The 19,178-nt window shown below is 43.9% G+C and overlaps 1 protein-coding gene across 2 annotated transcripts in view; it reads left to right on the top strand.

Annotated features, from left to right (window-relative positions):
- The window catches only part of aldh16a1 (aldehyde dehydrogenase 16 family, member A1), a 63,889-nt gene extending 45,070 nt beyond the window's left edge, over nucleotides 1-18,819 (top strand). For both annotated transcript variants that reach the window (XM_078531751.1, XM_078531752.1), the window contains 3 exons: nucleotides 5,723-5,908; nucleotides 7,678-7,803; nucleotides 18,159-18,819. In XM_078531751.1, coding sequence (XP_078387877.1) covers nucleotides 5,723-5,908; nucleotides 7,678-7,803; nucleotides 18,159-18,332 — 486 coding nt within the window. In that variant the 3' untranslated portion in view covers nucleotides 18,333-18,819. The remainder of the gene's footprint in view (nucleotides 1-5,722; nucleotides 5,909-7,677; nucleotides 7,804-18,158) is intronic.
- Nucleotides 18,820-19,178: the final 359 nt, after the last annotated feature.

Here is a 19,178-nt window from a genome sequence, read left to right as displayed (position 1 = left end):
AGTTCCCCTGTGCAAGTCTGGAGTGTGGGACTGTGACGGGTGCTGATATCAGCTCAGGCAGAAAAAAATTAATGAAGCCCAATTTTGGGCTGCCTTTGAATTTGTTGAATTTCTACCCTTATGTGTTGAAGCTAAGCCAGGTTGAGTGTGCTTTCATCCTGATTGCACCCATAAGACTACCTGACTTCAGCAAAAGAAAGCTAACTTAAGAAAGCCTTCATTCCATTTGTCTTCTCTTCTCCCTTCTCTCTCCAAGCAAGTGAGTCCTCTTTTTAAAGTGACTTTTCCCCTTTACCTTGCATTACATAATCCACCAGAAAGAGAGCCAAACATGTTCAAGTCTCAACCACTTGCTGAAAATGGCCACGTTTTCATAAATAAATGTGCTCTTTGTAGTAAAGCTTTATTATATTTAACAGCACATGAAACACTGCAAGATGAGCCTTTGTATCAAGTGGCAAGCATTCCTAATCTTAACTTGATTGTTGTTACTGTTCCCGTTTCATATAGGTCTGGTAATAAGAATGCTTTTTATCTTCTGGCGCTAGTCTTTGTAATATCAGTTGGAAAATGATGTGTTAATAAATGACAACCAGGACGGATTTGTTAAAAGCACTTTGTGTTTAACAAACATGATTTCTTTGACGTAACAGAGAGGGTTTATGAAGGTAGTGGAGTTGATGTTATGCATTTGGACTTCTAAAGCCTTATTAGCAAAATCGGAGTCCATGAGACTAAAGGGGCAGTGACTGAATGGATACAAAATTGACTAGGGGGAAAAAGCAGCTGAAAGGTTGTTTCTCAGATTGGAGGGAAGGATACAGGGGTGTCAAGCAGAGATCAGTATTAGGACCACTGCCTTTTGTCAATATATATTAACGACCTGGACTCAATTATAGAAGGCATAATTTCAAAGTTTTCAGGTGACACAAAACTTGCTAATGTAGTGAACATTGAGGATGTAACAGACTTCAGGAAGGCAGAGACAGACTAGTGAAATGGGCAAGCACATGGCAGATGAAATTTTAATTCAGGGAAATTTTAATGCATACTTAAATGGAGAACGGCTGCATAATTCTGAGGTGCAGAGGGACCTAGGTGTTCTAGTACATGAGTCATGAAAAGTTAGTATGCAGATACAGTAAGTATATAAGAAGGATAATGGAATGGAATTGAACATAAAAGTAAGGATGTTATGCTTCAGCTGGTGAGACCACATCTCGAATACTGTGTGCAGTTTTGGTCTCCTTATTTAAAGAAGGATGTAAATGCTTGAATATTTTTAAGGCAGAGGTAGATAGATTCTTAACAAAAACAGAATTACCTGGAAAAACTCAGCAAGTCTGGCGGCGTCGGTGGAGAAGAAATCAGTTAACATTTCGAGTCTTCATGACCCTTCGGCAGAACTGAAGCATAGTTAGGAGAAAGGTGAAATATAAGCTGGTTTAAGGTGGGGGGGGTGGGGGGAGAGAGAAGTTGAGGGTGTGGTGATTGTGGAGATAAGCAAGCAGTGATAGGAGCAGATAATCAAAAGATGTCACAGACAAAAGGATCAAAGAGGTGTTGAAGGTGGTGATATTGTCTAAGAAAAGTGCTAATTAAGAATGGAAGACAGGACACTCAAGGTACAGCTCTAGTGGGGGTGGGGTGGAAAGACTAACAAAGTTTTAGTTTTAGATTTAAAAATAATGGAAATAGGTGGGAAAAGAAGAATCTATATAAATTATTGAAAAAAAAGGGAGGGGGGAGAAACGGGGTGGGGATGGGGGGAAGGGGGAGTTTAAGATCTAAAGTTGTTGAATTCAATATTCAGCCCAGAAGGCTGTAAAGTGCCTAGTCGGAAGATGAGGTACAGTTCCTCCAGTTTGCGTTGGGCTTCACTGGAACAATGCAGCAAGCCAAGGACAGACATGTGGGCAAGAGAGCAGGGTGGAGTGTTAAAATGGCAAGCGACAGGGAGGTTTGGGTCTTTCTTGCGGACAGACCGCAGGTGTTCTGCAAAGCGGTCGCCCAGTTTGCGTTTGGTCTCTCCAATGTAGAGGAGACCGCATTGGGAGCAACGAATGCAGTAGACTAAGTTAGGGGAAATGCAAGTGAAATGCTGCTTCACTTGAAAGGAGTGTTTGGGCCCTTGGACGGTGAGGAGAGAGGAAGTGAAGGGGCAGGTGTTGCATCTTCTGCGTGGGCATGGGGAGGTGCCATAGGTGGGGGTTGAGGAGTAGGGGGTGATGGAGGAGTGGACCAGGGTGTCCCGGAGGGAACGATCCCCACGGAATGCCGTCAGGGGGGGTGAAGGGAAGATGTGTTTGGTGGTGGCATCATGCTGGAGTTGGCGGAAATGGTGGAGGATGATCCTTTGAATGCGGAGGCTGGTGGGGTGATAAGTGAGGACAAGGGGGACCCTATCATGTTTCTGGGAAGGAGGAGAAGGCGTGAGGGAGGATGCGCGGGATGTGGGCCGGACACGGTTGAGGGCCCTGTCAACGACCGTGGGTGGAAAACCTCGGTTAAGGAAGAAGGAGGACATGTCAGAGGAGCTGTTTTCGAAGGTAGCGTCATCAGAACAGATGCGACGGAGGCGAAGGAACTGAGAGAATGGGATGGAGTCCTTACAAGAAGCGGGGTGTGAGGAGCTGTAGTCGAGGTAGCTGTGGGAGTCGGTAGGCTTGTAATGGATATTGGTGGACAGTCTATCATCAGAAGTTGAGACAGAGAGGTCAAGGAAGGGAAGAGAAGTGTCAGAGATGGACCATGTGAAAATGATGGAGGGGTGGAGATTGGAAGCAAAATTAATAAATTTTTCCAGGTCCCGACGAGAGCATGAAGCAGCACCGAAGTAATCATTGATGTACCGGAGAAAGAGTTGTGGGAGGGGGCCGGAGTAGGACTGGAACAAGGAATGTTCCACATACCCAATAAAGAGACAGGCATAGCTGGGGCCCATGCGGGTACCCATAGCCACACCTTTTATTTGGAGGAAGTGAGAGGAGTTAAAGGAGACCATCCTGGTGGTGATCGTGTCAGCCTGTTCCTGCCCCACGGAACTCATTTCTCGTTATCTTGACTCCCTTCTCTCTCCCTTTGTCCAGTCCCTTCCCACCTACATCCCTTAGCTTCTTCCTTGAACAGAGGCCCGAACAATCCCCATCCACCACTACTCTCCTCCGTCTGGCTGAACTTGTTCTCACACTGAACAATTTCTCCTTTAACTCCTCTCACTTCCTCCAAATAAAAGGTGTGGCTATGGGTACCCGCATGGGCCCCAGCTATGCCTGTCTCTTTATTCCTTGTTCCAGTCCTACTCCGGCCCCCTCCCACAACTCTTTCTCCGGTACATCAATGATTACTTCGGTGCTGCTTCATGCTCTCGTCGGGACCTGGAAAAATTTATTAATTTTGCTTCCAATCTCCACCCCTCCAACATTTTCACATGGTCCATCTCTGACACTTCTCTTCCCTTCCTTGACCTCTCTGTCTCAATTTCTGATGATAGACTGTCCACCAATATCCATTACAAGCCTACCGACTCCCACAGCTACCTCGACTACAGCTCCTCACACCCCGCTTCCTGTAAGGACTCCATCCCATTCTCTCAGTTCCTTCGCCTCCGTCGCATCTGTTCTGATGACGCTACCTTCAAAAACAGCTCCTCTGACATGTCCTCCTTCTTCCTTAACCGAGGTTTTCCACCCATGGTCGTTGACAGGGCCCTCAACCGTGTCCAGCCCACATCCCGCGCATCCTCCCTCACGCCTTCTCCTCCTTCCCAGAAACATGATAGGGTCCCCCTTGTCCTCACTTATCACCCCACCAGCCTCTGCATTCAAAGGATCATCCTCCGCCATTTCCGCCAACTCCAGCATGATGCCACCACCAAACACATCTTCCCTTCACCCCCCCCTGACGGCATTCCGTAGGGATCGTTCCCTCCGGGACACCCTGGTCCACTCCTCCATCACCCCCTACTCCTCAACCCCCACCTATGGCACCTCCCCATGCCCACGCAGAAGATGCAACACCTGCCCCTTCACTTCCTCTCTCCTCACCGTCCAAGGGCCCAAACACTCCTTTCAAGTGAAGCAGCATTTCACTTGCATTTCCCCTAACTTAGTCTACTGCATTCGTTGCTCCCAATGCGGTCTCTTCTACATTGGAGAGACCAAACGCAAACTGGGCGACCGCTTTGCAGAACACCTGCGGTCTGTCCGCAAGAAAGACCCAAACCTCCCTGTCGCTTGCCATTGTAACACTCCACCCTGTTCTCTTGCCCACATGTCTGTCCTTGGCTTGCTGCATTGTTCCAGTGAAGCCCAACGCAAACTGGAGGAACTGTACCTCATCTTCCGACTAGGCATTTTACAGCCTTCCGGGCTGAATATTGAATTCAACAACTTTAGATCTTAAACTCCCCCTTCCCCCCATCCCCACCCCGTTTCTCCCCCCTCCCTTTTTTTTCAATAATTTATATAGATTCTTCTTTTCCCACCTATTTCCATTATTTTTAAATCTAAAACTAAAACTTTGTTAGTCTTTCCACCCCACCCCCACTAGAGCTGTACCTTGAGTGTCCTGTCTTCCATTCTTAATTAGCACTTTTCTTAGACAATATCACCACCTTCAACACCTCTTTGATCCTTTTGTCTGTGACATCTTTTGATTATCTGCTCCTATCACTGCTTGCTTATCTCCACAATCACCACACCCTCAACTTCTCTCTCCCCCCGCCCCCCCACCTTAAACCAGCTTATATTACACCTTTCTCCTAACTATGCTTCAGTTCTGCCGAAGGGTCATGAAGACTCGAAATGTTAACTGATTTCTTCTCCACCAATGCTGCCAGACCTGCTGAGTTTTTCCAGGTAATTCTGTTTTTGTTTTGGATTTCCAGCATCCGCAGTAGCTTTTAGCTTTTTGTTTTTATCTCTGTAGATAGATTCTTGTCAGGCAAAGGAATCAAAGGTTATTGGGGTTAGATGGGAATGTGGAAATCGGAACACAAGATCATCAGCCATGATTTAAGTTAATTGGCAAAAGCACTAGAAGCTTTGTGGAGAAGATGTGGCGAATTTTGTTTTTTTTTACACAGCAAGATGTTATAATGTAGAATGCACTGCCTGAGAGTGGTGGAAGCAGATTAAATAATAACTTTCCAAAGGCAATTGATAAATACTTGAAGGGAAAAATCTTACATGGAAAAGAGCAAGGGAGGGAAACTAATTGGATAACTCTTACATAGACATGATGGGCTGAATGGTCCTCTTGTGTTGCATCATTCTGTGATGTTATGTTGACATATTTACACATGCTGTGTACGTGTTACTCCTAGTGTCATCATTGAGCTATTGTTCAATCAAGATAAAAGGTCCTCTGTGTACGCCTATGAATTTCATGTTAATTCGGCAGGATGAGGGTTACCATAGAATTCATCCGTTCACTGGGGTTAATGCTAATGTGAGGTATTAGAGCGATACACACCACTACTCCTGACGTAACATCCTGGCTTGAGCACCTTGATGTAAAATTATAGCTGTTGCTCTGTTCCCAGCCTCACAAAAGAAGTGGTGCTAATGTCTCTGTAATTATCTGGAGTCACCATCTATTCAGTAAGGTAAAGGTTGCTCACTGTGTAATTATAGACTATCTTTTCATTCAGCAGTGTAAGGGTTGTGGTTTATTAACCATTAAAACATTAACTTCTCTCACTATTCTCTCCCTCTTGAAGGAAACCCTGCTTTATGGTGCCACAGTCATGGTTCGGGAGCCGGTTGGGGTGATAGCCATTGCGTGCCCAGATGAGAATCCCCTGCTCAGCTTTGTGAGTCTCTTTGCTCCAGCCATTGTTCGAGGAAATGCAGTCGTCATTGTTCCCAGTGAGAGGTATCCTCTGCCAGCCTTGGAACTCTACCAGGTACAAGCGAGAGTTTGAAGATATCTGTGCAGCAGTGAGATATTTTTGATTGCCCTTGTAGAAAACTTCCCACCTTTTCTCCCACTCTTGGTTTGTGCTGTAATGATTATATTGCTATACAGCCAGTGACACAAATTTAAACTTTTTGAAAGTCTCAACCCACCTAATCTATTGATCCAGTTATCCAGACCAGGAATGTAGTAGATTTCATCACTAACATATACTGAGCTAACTGATCTCAGATGGGCCACTATTAGCATTTACAGTCCTCGGTCTATTAGGGTTTCCGCTGCTGATTCCTACCCAGGACTCCATGTTGAAAAGCACAGGTAGAAATTTCTAGTGAGGACAGGATTGAAACCTTCATGTTTGAATAGCCTGCTGACTGGGTTCACATGTGAAGACTGGGTACTTGGGCGAGTTACCAGAGGTGCCCCAGCACCCATAAAATGGTATCACTAGAGTTTAGTGCCATCAGTGGGTGAGAACAGTGAGAAAAAAATGATCAATCTGCATGAATAATGAGGTTTGGCAACGGATTTTATCTTTATGGTAAAAATTTCGTGTAAACTTTGCTCTGGTAGGTTTTGGAATTTCTTGTACTATAGTTCCAGGGGCACCAATGTACGGGTGCCTGTTGGTCAGACAGTTCTCTTCTCTAACATTCCCTGAAGCAGTGTGCTGTTTCCACTTGTGCCACAGGCTCAAGGGGCAGAACTGCCTGCTGTCCAGCTGTGCCCATGGTTACTTGACTCGAAGGCCATCAGGTTGCCTGCAGCCTGGTGACTGTTCCTGCTCAGAGCTGCTGTTAGCAATCATCTCTCTATGGATGCGGATTGACGAGCATCTTCGAGGAGCCCAGCCAGCTGAGGGATCTAAAGCTGTGGGCAGTGCTTTCTTACTTTTTCTACGTGTTGTTAAACACACCGCCTTGGATTCTGCGTTACGATTATTGCACTGTTTGATCTTATGAATCATGATCTCCCCCCCCCCCCCCCCACCCTAGAATCTAGAAATAGATTCCTGTTTATTTTTCCCTCTGTTTCTGGCACCATTTCGGGTTGATGCCTTGCTATTTAATGTCCATAGTAGCATTGAACTGGTTACTTTAATTTCTCAAACATCACGTTATGTGCTCGTGCTGGCATTTGGAACGCTTTTCCACATTTTAAAATCAGCACTGGCATCCAGTCAGGCATAATCTTGTCAGGTACGGATTGAAGCTTCAGCTACCCTATTCTATAAAATTCACCTTAATCGTGACCATTTTCGGCACGACTCCACATGCCCAGTTCTGTGCTCCAGACTTGCCCAATTAATTTTTGGATTCAAATCTATCTCTAAACAACAACAACTACTTACATTTCTAAAGCATTCCTCATGTATAAACAAACTTATTACACATTGGATAAGCAGATTGGCTGGAGTTAATATATTGATCAGAGGTTAAAAAACTGATGTTAATTGTCTGCACTGTATAGCGATAACTTAAAATCCCGTCTTTTTTATGAACGATTTGAAGAAAAAATTTGACGAATTTTAAAAAAAAATCCTTTTTCCATTATAGCCGTATGCCTTTATGACATTATAGAGGTGGAACCATCCTTTCCAATTCAGGACTGCTTTGTTGATGTTTTAGTCATTAAAAATAGTCTTAATCATTATCAGAAGTTATCTTAATAATAGACCATACCTGTGGATTAAAGTCAGGCTAATTTACATGAGCATTCCACGTTGTAACTGAAGAACTCCTATTTCTGCTTCTGTAGGTCTTTGAAACCTCTGATCTTCCTGCCGGTGTTGTGAATATTCTGACTGGATGTCGAGACCACCTCAGTAAATCCCTAGTCGAGCATCAAGATGTCCAAGCCATGTGGTACTTTGGATCTGAAAAAGTAAGCTGCTACTGTGCAACTGCTTTCCATGGGGAAACGTGCAGCATTCTGCATTGTAAGCAACTGCAGCACTGGGTCACAGAGCAGGGATAAAAGAGTAGGCTGGGAAAGGAGAGCCGAAGCAATTTTAATGGTCGAGAATGGGAGCTAGTCCATCTTTCAAAGCTGCTGTTGCAGTTTTAGCTCATAAGCCAAAGCAAAAAAGTGAATTACTTTTGGCTGGAATCTAATAATGGATTCCTGATGGTTTCTGCAAAAACAGCAACAACTAGCATTTATATAGCACCTTTAATGTATTAAAAAGTCCCATGATGCTTCACAGAAGCAGGGCCCTGGCAGCTAAAGGCACAACCGCCAATGGTGAGGCATTAAACATCAAGCATGCGGAAGAGGCCGGAATTAGAGGAATGTCGATATCACAGAGGATTATAGGGCTCTGGAGGAGCTAAACGATAGGAAGGGTCAAGGCAAAGGAGGGTTTTGAAAACAAGATAAAATCGAGATATTGTTTAACTGGGAGCAAATGTGGGTTGTGAACACAGGTGTTGGGTGAATGGGACTTGTGAGTTTAAGATATGGGCAGCAGAGCTTAGGATAGAAACATAGAAACTAGGAGTAGGAGCAGGAGTAGGCCATTTGGCCTGTCAAGCCTGTTCTGCCATTCAGTATGATCATGGCTGATCCTCTATCTCAATATCATATTCTCGCTTTCTCTCCATACCCTTTGAGGCCTCCACAGCCTTCTGTAGTAGCACCCCCTCTATGACAAGTATATCCTTTCTTAGGTAGGGAGACCAAAACTGCACACAATACTCCAGGTGTGGACTTCTGGATGTTCAGTTTGCATCTTTGGTCACCCTGCAGCCATGTCTCTGTAATTGCAACTATATCATAACTGTTTTTATCTATTTGGGCTGTTAATTCGCGCATTAAGATACAATGCCTTTAGACTTGCCTTTTTAACCTGGTTAGTCATCTTGGCGTCATAGTGAAAAATAAAGCTATTTGTTTATCGCCCTTGTTTTTTCTGCCTTCCAATTTTGCTTCTTACTTTTCTGTCTTTCGTTTCTAGTCTTGTTTCTCCCTCCTCTGTCTTCCTGCTCAGGCTCCCGTCCCTCTGCCATTCTAGTTTAAACCCTCCCAGACAGCATGAGCAAACACCCCCCCCCCCCCCCCCCCCCCCCCGCCCCGATCCTGCCCAGATGCAACCCTTCCTGTTTGTACTGGTCCCACCTTCCCCAAAACCGGTCCCAATGTCCAGGAATCTGAATCCCTTCCCTCTATACCATTTCTTCAGCTACGTATTCATCCGATATATCCTGTTATTTCTACTCTCGCTAGCATGTGGCACTGGTAGTAATCCTGAGATTACTACCTTTGAGGTCCTACTTTTTAATTTACATCCTAACTCCCTATATTCAGCTTGTAGGACCTCATCCCTTTTTTTAACCTATGTCATTGGTTCCAATATGTACCATGACCACTGGCTGTTTGCCCTCCCCCTTCAGAATGCCCTGCAGCCTCTCTCAGACATCCTTGGCCCTGGCACCAGGGGGGCGACATACCATCCTGGGGTCTCTTTTGTAGCCGCAGAAATGCCTTTCTGTTCCCCTTACTATTGAATTCCCTATCACTATACCCCTGCCACTCTTCTTCCTCCCCTCTTGTGTAGCAGAACCACCCCATGGCGCCATGGACTTGGCCCCTGCTGCTTTTCCCTGAGAAGTCATTTCCCTCAACAGTATCCAAAACGGTATATCTGTTAGAGAGGGGCACGGCCATAGGGGACTCCTGCACTACCTGCCTTCCTCTACTCTGCCTGGTGGTTACCCATCTCCTTTTTGCCTGTTCAGCCTTTACCTACAGTGTGACCACCTCACTGAACGAGCTGTCCATGACAATCTCAGCATCGCGGATGCTCCACAGTGAATCCACCCATAGCTCCAGCTCCGAAATGCGGTTAGCCAGTAGCTGCAGCTGGACACACTTCCTGCACACGTGGTGACCAGGGACACTGGAAGTGTCCATGACTTTCCACATTGGGCAGGAGGAGCTCTGCTGCCATGACTTCCCTTTAGATTAAGCTTGTTAGTTACTCCCTTTAAAGAATACTAACTAAGCTAGGGGCCTTATTCCATTCCAAACACTCCCACTACAGTCCAAAGTCCTCACTTTAAGCTAATGGACTACATCAGTTTAATTAGTAGAAAAAGTAGAAGTACTCACCTGACCCTACTTACCAATCAGCTGCCTCCCCTGTGTCGCGTTACTTTTTGAATAGTGATGTCGCTTTGAACTCTACTGCCTGAAGGTCCTGAGGGGTATGCCTCTCCTCTCCGGTCTCGGCCTCTCTTTCTCGTGCCCTTTTATATTGCTCTCGCTGGGCTCTCCTCTCTGGTCTAAAACTCACCTTCTTCCAACCCTAACAGCAACTTTTAGTTCATTGCTAAATTAAAGAAAGACTAGACTTTAGACAGAATTTAACCCTTAAATTCCCTCAGTCACCAATCTCCAACTGAAGCTCTCTACTGCAGCCAAACACAGCACTCCAGTGAAGACAAGGTCAGCACTATAAGATAGCTTACTTTTATTGCCTCTTAACCTAGCCTCTGTAAACCTGATTAAGCCAGTTACTTAATTAACTAGTTACAGTTGCAAGCAGAGCCTGCTTCAAGGCTGGACTCAAACTCACCTTCCAACCCTAGCAGCAACTTTTAGTTAATTGCTAAATTAAAGAAAGATTAGACTTTTGATAGAATTTAACCCATAAATTCCCACAGTCACCAATCTCCAACTGAAGCACTCTACTGCAGCCAAACACAGCTCTCCTGTGCAGACAAAGACTTGCAAATACAAAAGACTTTAAATACATTTACTGGATGTGGGTGTTGCTGGCTAGGCTAGCATTTATTGCCCATCCCTAATTGCCCTTGAGAAGGTGGTGGTGAGCTGCCTCCTTGACTGCTGTAGTCTATGTGGTGTGGGTACATCCACAGTGCTGTTAGGGAGGGAGTTCCAGGATTTTGACCCAGCAACACTGAAGGAACGGCAATATATTTCTAAGTCAGGATGTTGAGTGGCTTGGAGGGGAACTTTCAGGTGGTGGTATTCCCAGGTGTCTGCTGCCCTTGTCCTTCTAGATAGTAGTGGTCGTGGGTCTGGAAGTAAACTCAAGGCTGAAATCAAACGGAGGGCCTTGAATGGTTTCTACTAAAGTCACTGATACCTGAGGCAGGTTTCAGCCTGGGGTCTCTTTGAGGGGTTCAGATTGCATTGTAAACCACACGCACTGTTAATGTTTTTAGGCCTGATCTACAACATTGAGTTTAGGAACTGACTCTGCATCTCATCATTCGATTACATTATGTTTATACATAGCTCACACTTTAGGAAGAGAGATTTTAAAGTTTTGTTTTGAATAAACTTTAAATAGAAATGAAGCTACAACATGAACTTGCAAAGAAGACAAAGCCATTCCCCCTCCGTTTAAGCACTTTTAAAATGTTTATGTTAGCCATGATGACCAAACTGGTGTTTAAAACATGGGTTCTGTACATACGTAGCATGAGCTACTGTGTAAGTTGGATGGTGGAACCGTGTGAATAGTTTCAGTGCAGTAAACTGAACAGTTCCAGCTCACCTTTACTGTCTGCTGTGGTGCGTATTTAAAAGTTCCTTTTTTAAAACCCTGCTGGTGCAAGTAGGTAATGGTTTTATAGCTCTTTCAAGCGTTATGTGATGGCCATTTTTTAAGAGTTATGAGAGGGCTAGCTGTACACTGTGTGAATTTGGATGGTTTTGATTTATTAATACATTCTGAACAGGAAGCAGTCTTTTGATCCTTGCAGGCTATCTGTGATCTACTTAAATGTTTTTTTTTTGTCCTTTGGTTTGTTCACAAGGTCTTGCTTTCAATCATTTACCATTCCTTATGGGTGATCTCTTATTTTAAAATTTGGAAATTTCACAGTATCAGAAATGTATTAACCCAGAGAGAATATAGCTGATTTGGTTTAGTAGAGCTTTTTTGCATGGTGGGCATGGTGGGCTGGATGGAAGTCAGCAGAATATGTACTGGGGCTTTTAATTTTTCCATTATATTTTTTGACATTTTCTTGGTGTGACCAAAGTGAATGCTGACCTCAATTTATCTCAGCCCGGTGACTGTGAAGTGAGATTAATAAACCTGAACATTGGAAACTCTAGATACAGTTGGAGTGTGCTGACCTGCAGCAGTAGTCACTATTTCCGTACAGGGGAGGTTGTGGGATAAAGTGAATTGCTCCTAAAGCACATCAAAAATCTCTCTGAACCTTGCTGCTGAGCCTGTAGCAGCCGGCAGCCAACACCCGTTCACTTTCCATATAGAGGAAATAGCTGGAGGGTGGCACTCTGTGTTCGTGACGGTGTTTCTGATCTGGTGAAATAAAAATAGAAACCGTGTATTCACACCCCCGCTATAAGTTCTGACAGTTACTGCTGAATACCACTCACTCAAATTTTGGATCTGAGGGATAGTTAGGGCAGTTGGGTCATTGATCTGGTTTCACTTAACAATAACTGTTTCCATTGTGGAAAGGCCTGCTCTGTATATGACTACCAAGAGGGCAGTTGTCGAAATTGTAACAAAACGAGCCCAGTACAAAATAGATTTATGAAGAAAGAGCCTGCCCGTCAAGAAACCCTTTAAAATTGTTTAAAAGAATGATCCAGTTTACCATTTGGGTCATCACTTTGGGTCAGGTCCATGTTGGTGACGCGGGGCTTGGGGTTAGGCAGCCCGATCGTGTGAGGAAGCAGGATTAGCAGAAACAACCATTAAATTTTATAAAGTGTAACTTTCAAGAGGTTTGTGTGCTGAACAATATACCACGTTCCCCTCTCAAATGAGCCTAGCTAGTTGAGTCATTAGTTTTAGCATGTAGTGATGGGACTGAACAGGTACAGGAAGAGGAAATGGAGCAGCTTGATAAGATGACTAGATAAGGGTGTAGTATTTAAAAATTGACACTCGAAGGAGGAAAGACACCGGTCCCTAATGACATGCACCCTAGAATGCTGAGGGAAGTTGTGGAGGAAAGAGCAAAATCTTCAAATATCCTCAGATATGGAAGTTGTGCTGGAGCAGTAAAGCATCGTCCGTGTAAATCTCTTCACAAAGCAGGGAAACGATTAAACAGAGTAATTATAGAGAAGTTTCTAGCGGTCGTGTGACTTGATATGACTAATATTCACTTAAAAGGACATGGGTTAATTAAGGGGATTTGTAAGGTGGGTCTCTTGACAGTTCCGTGAGGAATTAGTGGAGCACATAGCTAAAAGAAAGGTAAATGTGAAGACCAGGGATGAAGGTCTTTGAAAGGAGTAGCAAAGAATTAATGGACCAGGTGGCCACCTTTTGTTATTGCAGTATTCCATGATTCTAAATGAAATTGCCCATTTAAGTGTAAAGCTAAAGTTACTTTGCTGTTGGATTATCAAACTCTATTTAAAATATAAAGCCAGCTTCATTTTCCCATGAAACGTTTGAGTCTTGGCATTCTGCTCAGACCACTTGGTGATCAAATATTTCAGGAATCTGAGATCTCCCTCGTCCACATTGTGAGATTTCTCCATAACCTTGATTACCTTTAAATGAAGAGTTGAGTTGATCAGATTTTGGTAGTTGAGAGCCCAATGTTGGGAGAACCTCTTGCTCTAAATTCAATTAGTGCCATGGAATCTCTTAATATCGAACCAAACAGGCGTGTGTAGACTCAGCTTAACATCTCGTCTGAAAGACAGTGCCTTCAACAATGAAGCACTCCCTCACCTCCATGCAGGTCATGTCAGCTTAGATCAGTGGTTCTCAAAGCCTGCTCCACGGACCACTGGTGGTCCACGAGGATCCTACTTGTGGTTCGCAGACTGGTCCAAAATGCAAGTCAGTGAAGCTGGTATTTGATGGGAAAGGTTTGACAGACGCTTGGTTCCATGTACACACCCAAGTATCCTGGACTTGCTGATGCAACTCTGAAGCACCGGCTGCCATCCCCAGCAAAGTACAACTGTGAGATTGCATTTTCAACACTCGTGGGGCTGAAAACAAAGAAGAGGAACTGGCTGAACGTGAAGCCCACCGTGAGACTGAAACTAAAATAAAAACAGAAAATGCTGGAAAAACTCAGCAGGCCTGGCAGCACCTGTGGTGAGAGAAACAAGAGCTAACGTTTCAAGCCCGTGTGACACTTATTCAGAGCTAAAGAGAAGTATAAATGTGATGGATTTTATACTGTTTAAGAGTGAGTGGAGCAAAATAGAAGTCAGGGATAGGTGGTGCAAGCTAAGGAAAGATTGACAATTATGTCATGGACACAAGACAATGGTAGTGGTAAATACAAGGATCAGCGCTCAGTGAAAGTACAACATAGAAACAAGTGACAGATGGCCCTGTGGATGAGGAGGGTGGTGGAGTTGGGGAAAATGGATAAAATAAATGAATAAATAAAAATAAATAAATTGGATTAAAAAAGGGGTAAAAATGGGGGAGAGAGTTCATGGTCTTAAGTCGGTGAACTCAATGTTAAGTCCGGGAGGCCGTAAAGTGCCTAATCAGAAGATGAGGCGCCGTTCCTTCAGTTTGCGTTTGGGCTTCACAGGTATCACCTCATTGGTATCTTAACAATGTCCTGGTTATGTCACTGGACCAGTAACCCAGAGACCTGGGCTCATGCCTTGGGGACATGGGTTCAAATCCCACCATGGCATCTGGTGGAATTTAAATTCAATTAATAAAAAGAATCTGGAATATTAAGCTAGCCTCAGTAATGGTGACCATGAGAACTATCATCAATTGTTGTAAACACCCATTTGGTTCACTAATATCCTCTAGGGAAGAAAATCTGCCATCAGATTCTGGCCTATGTGTGACTCCAGATCCAGAGAATGGTTGACTCTTAACTGCCCCCTGAAATGGCCTAGCAAGCCACTCAGTTCAAGGGCAATTGGGGATGGGTAATAAATACTGGCCTTGCCCACATCCCATGAAAAGAATAAATAAAAGAGCAACATTATTCTTCCCATTGATTCTGATGATTTTTTTTTCTGGTGGCAAGTGATAGTCAGTGGGGAAGGGCTGGTAGGTGATCCGCCCAGTCTTTTGTTCCCATCTGAGTGATCTGCGGACGAAAATGATCGGGAACCACTGGCTTAGATCATGTGTTCGAGTTTGGAAATGGGAGTTGATTCTAAATGGGATTGCTACCGACTGAATCAAACTGCTAGCTAGCAATTAGTCCGACTGCTCCCTGCCAAAGATATGTTTGTTCACTGCCCACTTTAAACAGTTAACATGTCATCACTTTCCATTTGATTCCCTCACCTTTGACCGGACAGAGAGTAAACAAGTTCCTTTTTACCCCCTCCACTGCAAAGGTCAACCAAGAATGACATTCTGTTTTTGAAAACTCATGCAGTAACATGAGGTGAATGGTTACATTGTAAGACCTAGCTTTAACTGTTGTGTTTGATTGTTCGATCCACCATAAAACTTGCTGCTACTTCAGTCCAACTGTGGTTTTTAAATTTATCACATAAGGTGACCTGTGACAGATGTCCTGCTTGTGTCCTTTTTGCATGTAATTTGTGTAATTCCCCTAATTAGATTTGGTGCAGTGCCCAAAATCATATTTTCCTGTTGCAATGTAGGTCAATGACCTGAGACTTGCTAAGTGCTGTCAGTTAACCTATCTGTGCATAGCAGCAGAAAGTTGAAAACTAATTTCAGTAGCTTCCTGGGAGGGTTAGTTGGCTAAAGGCATCGCCAGGCAGATCAGAAGAACCCAGACTTGATTCCTGGTCTGCGGTGGGTTTGTTAAGCCCCATGAGGGCCACTGTTTGTGTTATAATTAGCATAAAAGGGGTGAGGGGAACCAGACAGGCTTCCTTATCCTGTGACTCTTGCTGAAAAGTGTGCATGGAAGGTGGTTGTGACTCCTTCCCTGGTTGAACTGCTGACTGGCACTTGCCTTGAATGGCTACTTGGGCAAAGTATGAGAGCATTGCAGGCACCAGTGTACCGAACCTCAACAGGACACCTTCCAAAGAGGAGGGGTGAAACTTAATTTGTCAATTCCAGGCTGTGTCAGCAGAAATCAAAGGCTTTTCCTTATGCCACTTTTGCTTTTACCAATTACTTTAAATCTGTGCCCTCTCATTCTCAATCTCTTCATGAGTGGGGATAGTTACCCCCTATCTACTCTGTCCAGACCCCTCATGATTTTGAATGTCTATATCAAATCTTCTCTCAGCCTCCTTTTCCCCAACCAAAAGAGCCCTAACTTCTCCAATCTGTCTTCATAACTGGAGTCCCTCGTCCCTGGAAACATTCTCGTGGATCTTTTCTGCACTTTCTCAAAATACAGTACCCTCACATCCTTCTTAAAGTGTAGCGGTCAGAACTCAATGCAGTACTCCAGCTGAGGCCAAACTAGTGTTCTACGCAAGTTCAACATGACCTCCTTGCTCTTGTACACCTTCAATGACTTATGCACGTATGCACCCAGGTCCCTCTGCTCCTGCACCCACTTTAGAACTGTGCTCTTTATTTTATATTGTCTCTCCATGTCCTTCCTACCAAAATGAATCATTTCATGTTTCTCCGCATTGAGCTTCATCTGTCACCTATCCGCTCATTCAACCAACTTGTCTATGTCCTTTTGAAGTTCTACACTATCCTCCTTACATTTCATAATGCTTCCAAGTTTCGTATCATCTGCAAACTTTGAAATTGTGCCCTGTATACCAAGGTCTAAGTCATTAATGTATATCAGGAAAAGCAAGGGTCCCAACACTGACCCCTGGGAAACTCCACTACAAACCTCCCTCCAGCCCAAGAAACATCCATTAACCACTACTCTCTCTGTTCCCTGTCACTCAAGTCAATTTTGAATCCATGTTGCTACTGTCCCTTTTGTTCGGTGAGCTATAACTTTGCTCACAAGTCTGTTGTGCGGCACTGTATCAAATGCCTTTTGGAAGTTCATGTGCAACATACCAACTGCATTGCCCTCCTCTACCATCCCTGTTACCTCTTCAAAAAACTCTGTTAGTTAAACACCATTTTTCCTTAAGAAATCTATGCTGGCTCTGTTTAATTAACCCACGTTTGTTCATGTGACTTAATTTTGTCTGGATTTATTGTTTCTAGAAGTTTCCCCATCTCTGAAGTTAAACTGACTTGCCTCCAGTTGCTGGACTTTACATTCTTTTTTGAGTGAGGATGTCACGTTTGCAATTCTCCAGCCCTCTGCACCACTCCCAAGTCGAAAGAAGTGTGAAAAGTTATGACCAGTACCTCCGCAATTTCCACACTCACTTCCTTCAATGCCCTTGGGTGCATCTGATCCGGTCCTTGTGGCTTACCCACTTTAAGTACAGACAGCCTATCCAATACCACTTCTTTATCAATTTTAAACCCTTCTAGTGTCTGAATTACCTACTTTTTTCACTGTGGCCTGGGTAGCATCTTCTTCCTTGGTAAAGACAGCTGCAAATGATTAACTTAGTACCTCAGCTACGTCCCCTGCCTCCATGTGTAAAACCCCTTTTTGGTTCCCATTCAGCCCCCCTCCTCATTTTACTACTCTTTTACTATCTTTATGCCTATAGAAGACTTTGGGGATTCATTTTTATGTTGGCTGCCAGTCTCCTCTTGTACTCCCTCATTGCTCCTCTTATTTGCTCTTTCACCTCCCGTCTGAACCTTCTATATTCAGCCTGGTTCTCAATTGTATTTTCTACCTGACATCTGTCATAAGCACACTTTTTCTTCTTTATCTTAATTTCTTATCTCTTTTGCCAGTCAGGGAGGTCTGGATTTGTTTGCCATACCTTTCCCTTCTGAGGGAATGTATCTTGAATGTGCCCAAAGTATCTCTCCTTTGAAGGAAGCCCATTGTTCAGCTACCATTTTACCTGCCAACCTTTGCCTCCAGTTTATTCAGCCCAGATTTGTTCTTACCTCAGTCAAGCTGGCTTTCTTCCAGTTAATTATTCTTATTCTGGATTGTTATTTGTCTTTTTTCCGTAGTCATCCCAAACTTTATGGTACAGTGATCACTGCCTCCCAGGTATTCTCCTACAAACACTTCATTGTCTGTAAGGCATTATGAAACATTCTGTGGTTTTGAAGGATGCTAAATAAATCCAACATTGTTTGCTCTTGTCCTAGAGGTTTACAGGTCAGTGTCTAATCCATGACACCAGTCTTCCTTTTTGAAATCCTGCATCATGGGCTGTGCACCATTACTTTGGTTCCATAACTTTTATATCTATATAAAAAAAAAATTCACCCATTTTTTTGTTGTCTTCTATAGGGGTCAAAGTTTGTTGAGTGGTCATCAGCTGCAAATGTGAAGCGGACCTGGGTGAACTATGGGGTCCAGCGTGACTGGTGGAACCCTCAGCAGGGGGCAGGAGAAGAGTTTCTGTACCAAGCTACGCAGTGCAAGAACATCTGGATTCCAATGGGAGAAATCTTTGCCAACTAGAGCCACAATACCTTGGGCTAACAGACTACAACATTCCCCCACCTTTCCAGAACGTAATTCTTGTTTCAGGAGGGCAACAATCAATGATTTTTAACAGTGGGAGAAAGAAGTCCTGTCTAGCTAAATTAACATGCCTTTCCCATTGTAATATGAATATTGGGTTAGGCAGCAAACAGCAAAATTTTCCAATCTAATTGGTCACAGATCTGGTCAATACTTTCACTCGTGTTGGTAGGGTATCTGATGAGCGGGAACTACACAGACAATAGCTATCAGCAAAATAAAAGAATAATGGCCATATCGTTTATAGATTTCGGACTTGCATAAATTAGGGATCAGAAATGGATCACAGCTCAGATGACAAAGAGCAGGTTTAGTTTTTTTTTGCAACTCTTTGCAGTTTCGACCGTTGTAAATTAAAGTGTGTTTCCAGTTTTGTTCCCTGTCGTTGAGTTGATCATTCTATAAAGAACTGAGCTCCAATGCATCTTGCTAGTCCTTTCCATCTTTCTTCTGTTTCCTTCCCCTCTTGTGCCCCCAGGCTGAAGTTAGTTCCCTCACCCATGAAAGCACATCCCATCCGCTTTACTTGTGTAAGGATAAGTCATGTGTAATCAGCGCCCCATTCCATTTCATGATTGTCAACTAGTTAGTGTTTTTGCTAACTGAATCAGAATTTTGAGGGTGATAATTTCGCAAACTTACTCCAAATGTGTTACCTACCAATTGCGAATTGTAAGGAAAGCTTCCTGTTAGCCCACGCTTCATGGCCGTTATTGGGTGGAAACATTCGGTTATTCAAAAAGAAAACTTCTGAAGAAATGGAAAGTCTCACCCAAGATTGAC

The sequence above is a fragment of the Cetorhinus maximus genome, chromosome 29 (genome assembly GCF_964194155.1).
Source record: "Cetorhinus maximus chromosome 29, sCetMax3.hap1.1, whole genome shotgun sequence".
Lineage (NCBI taxonomy): Eukaryota > Metazoa > Chordata > Chondrichthyes > Lamniformes > Cetorhinidae > Cetorhinus > Cetorhinus maximus.
Note: the sequence above shows the minus strand (reverse complement) of the source record. Positions and strands in the feature narration are given on the sequence as shown.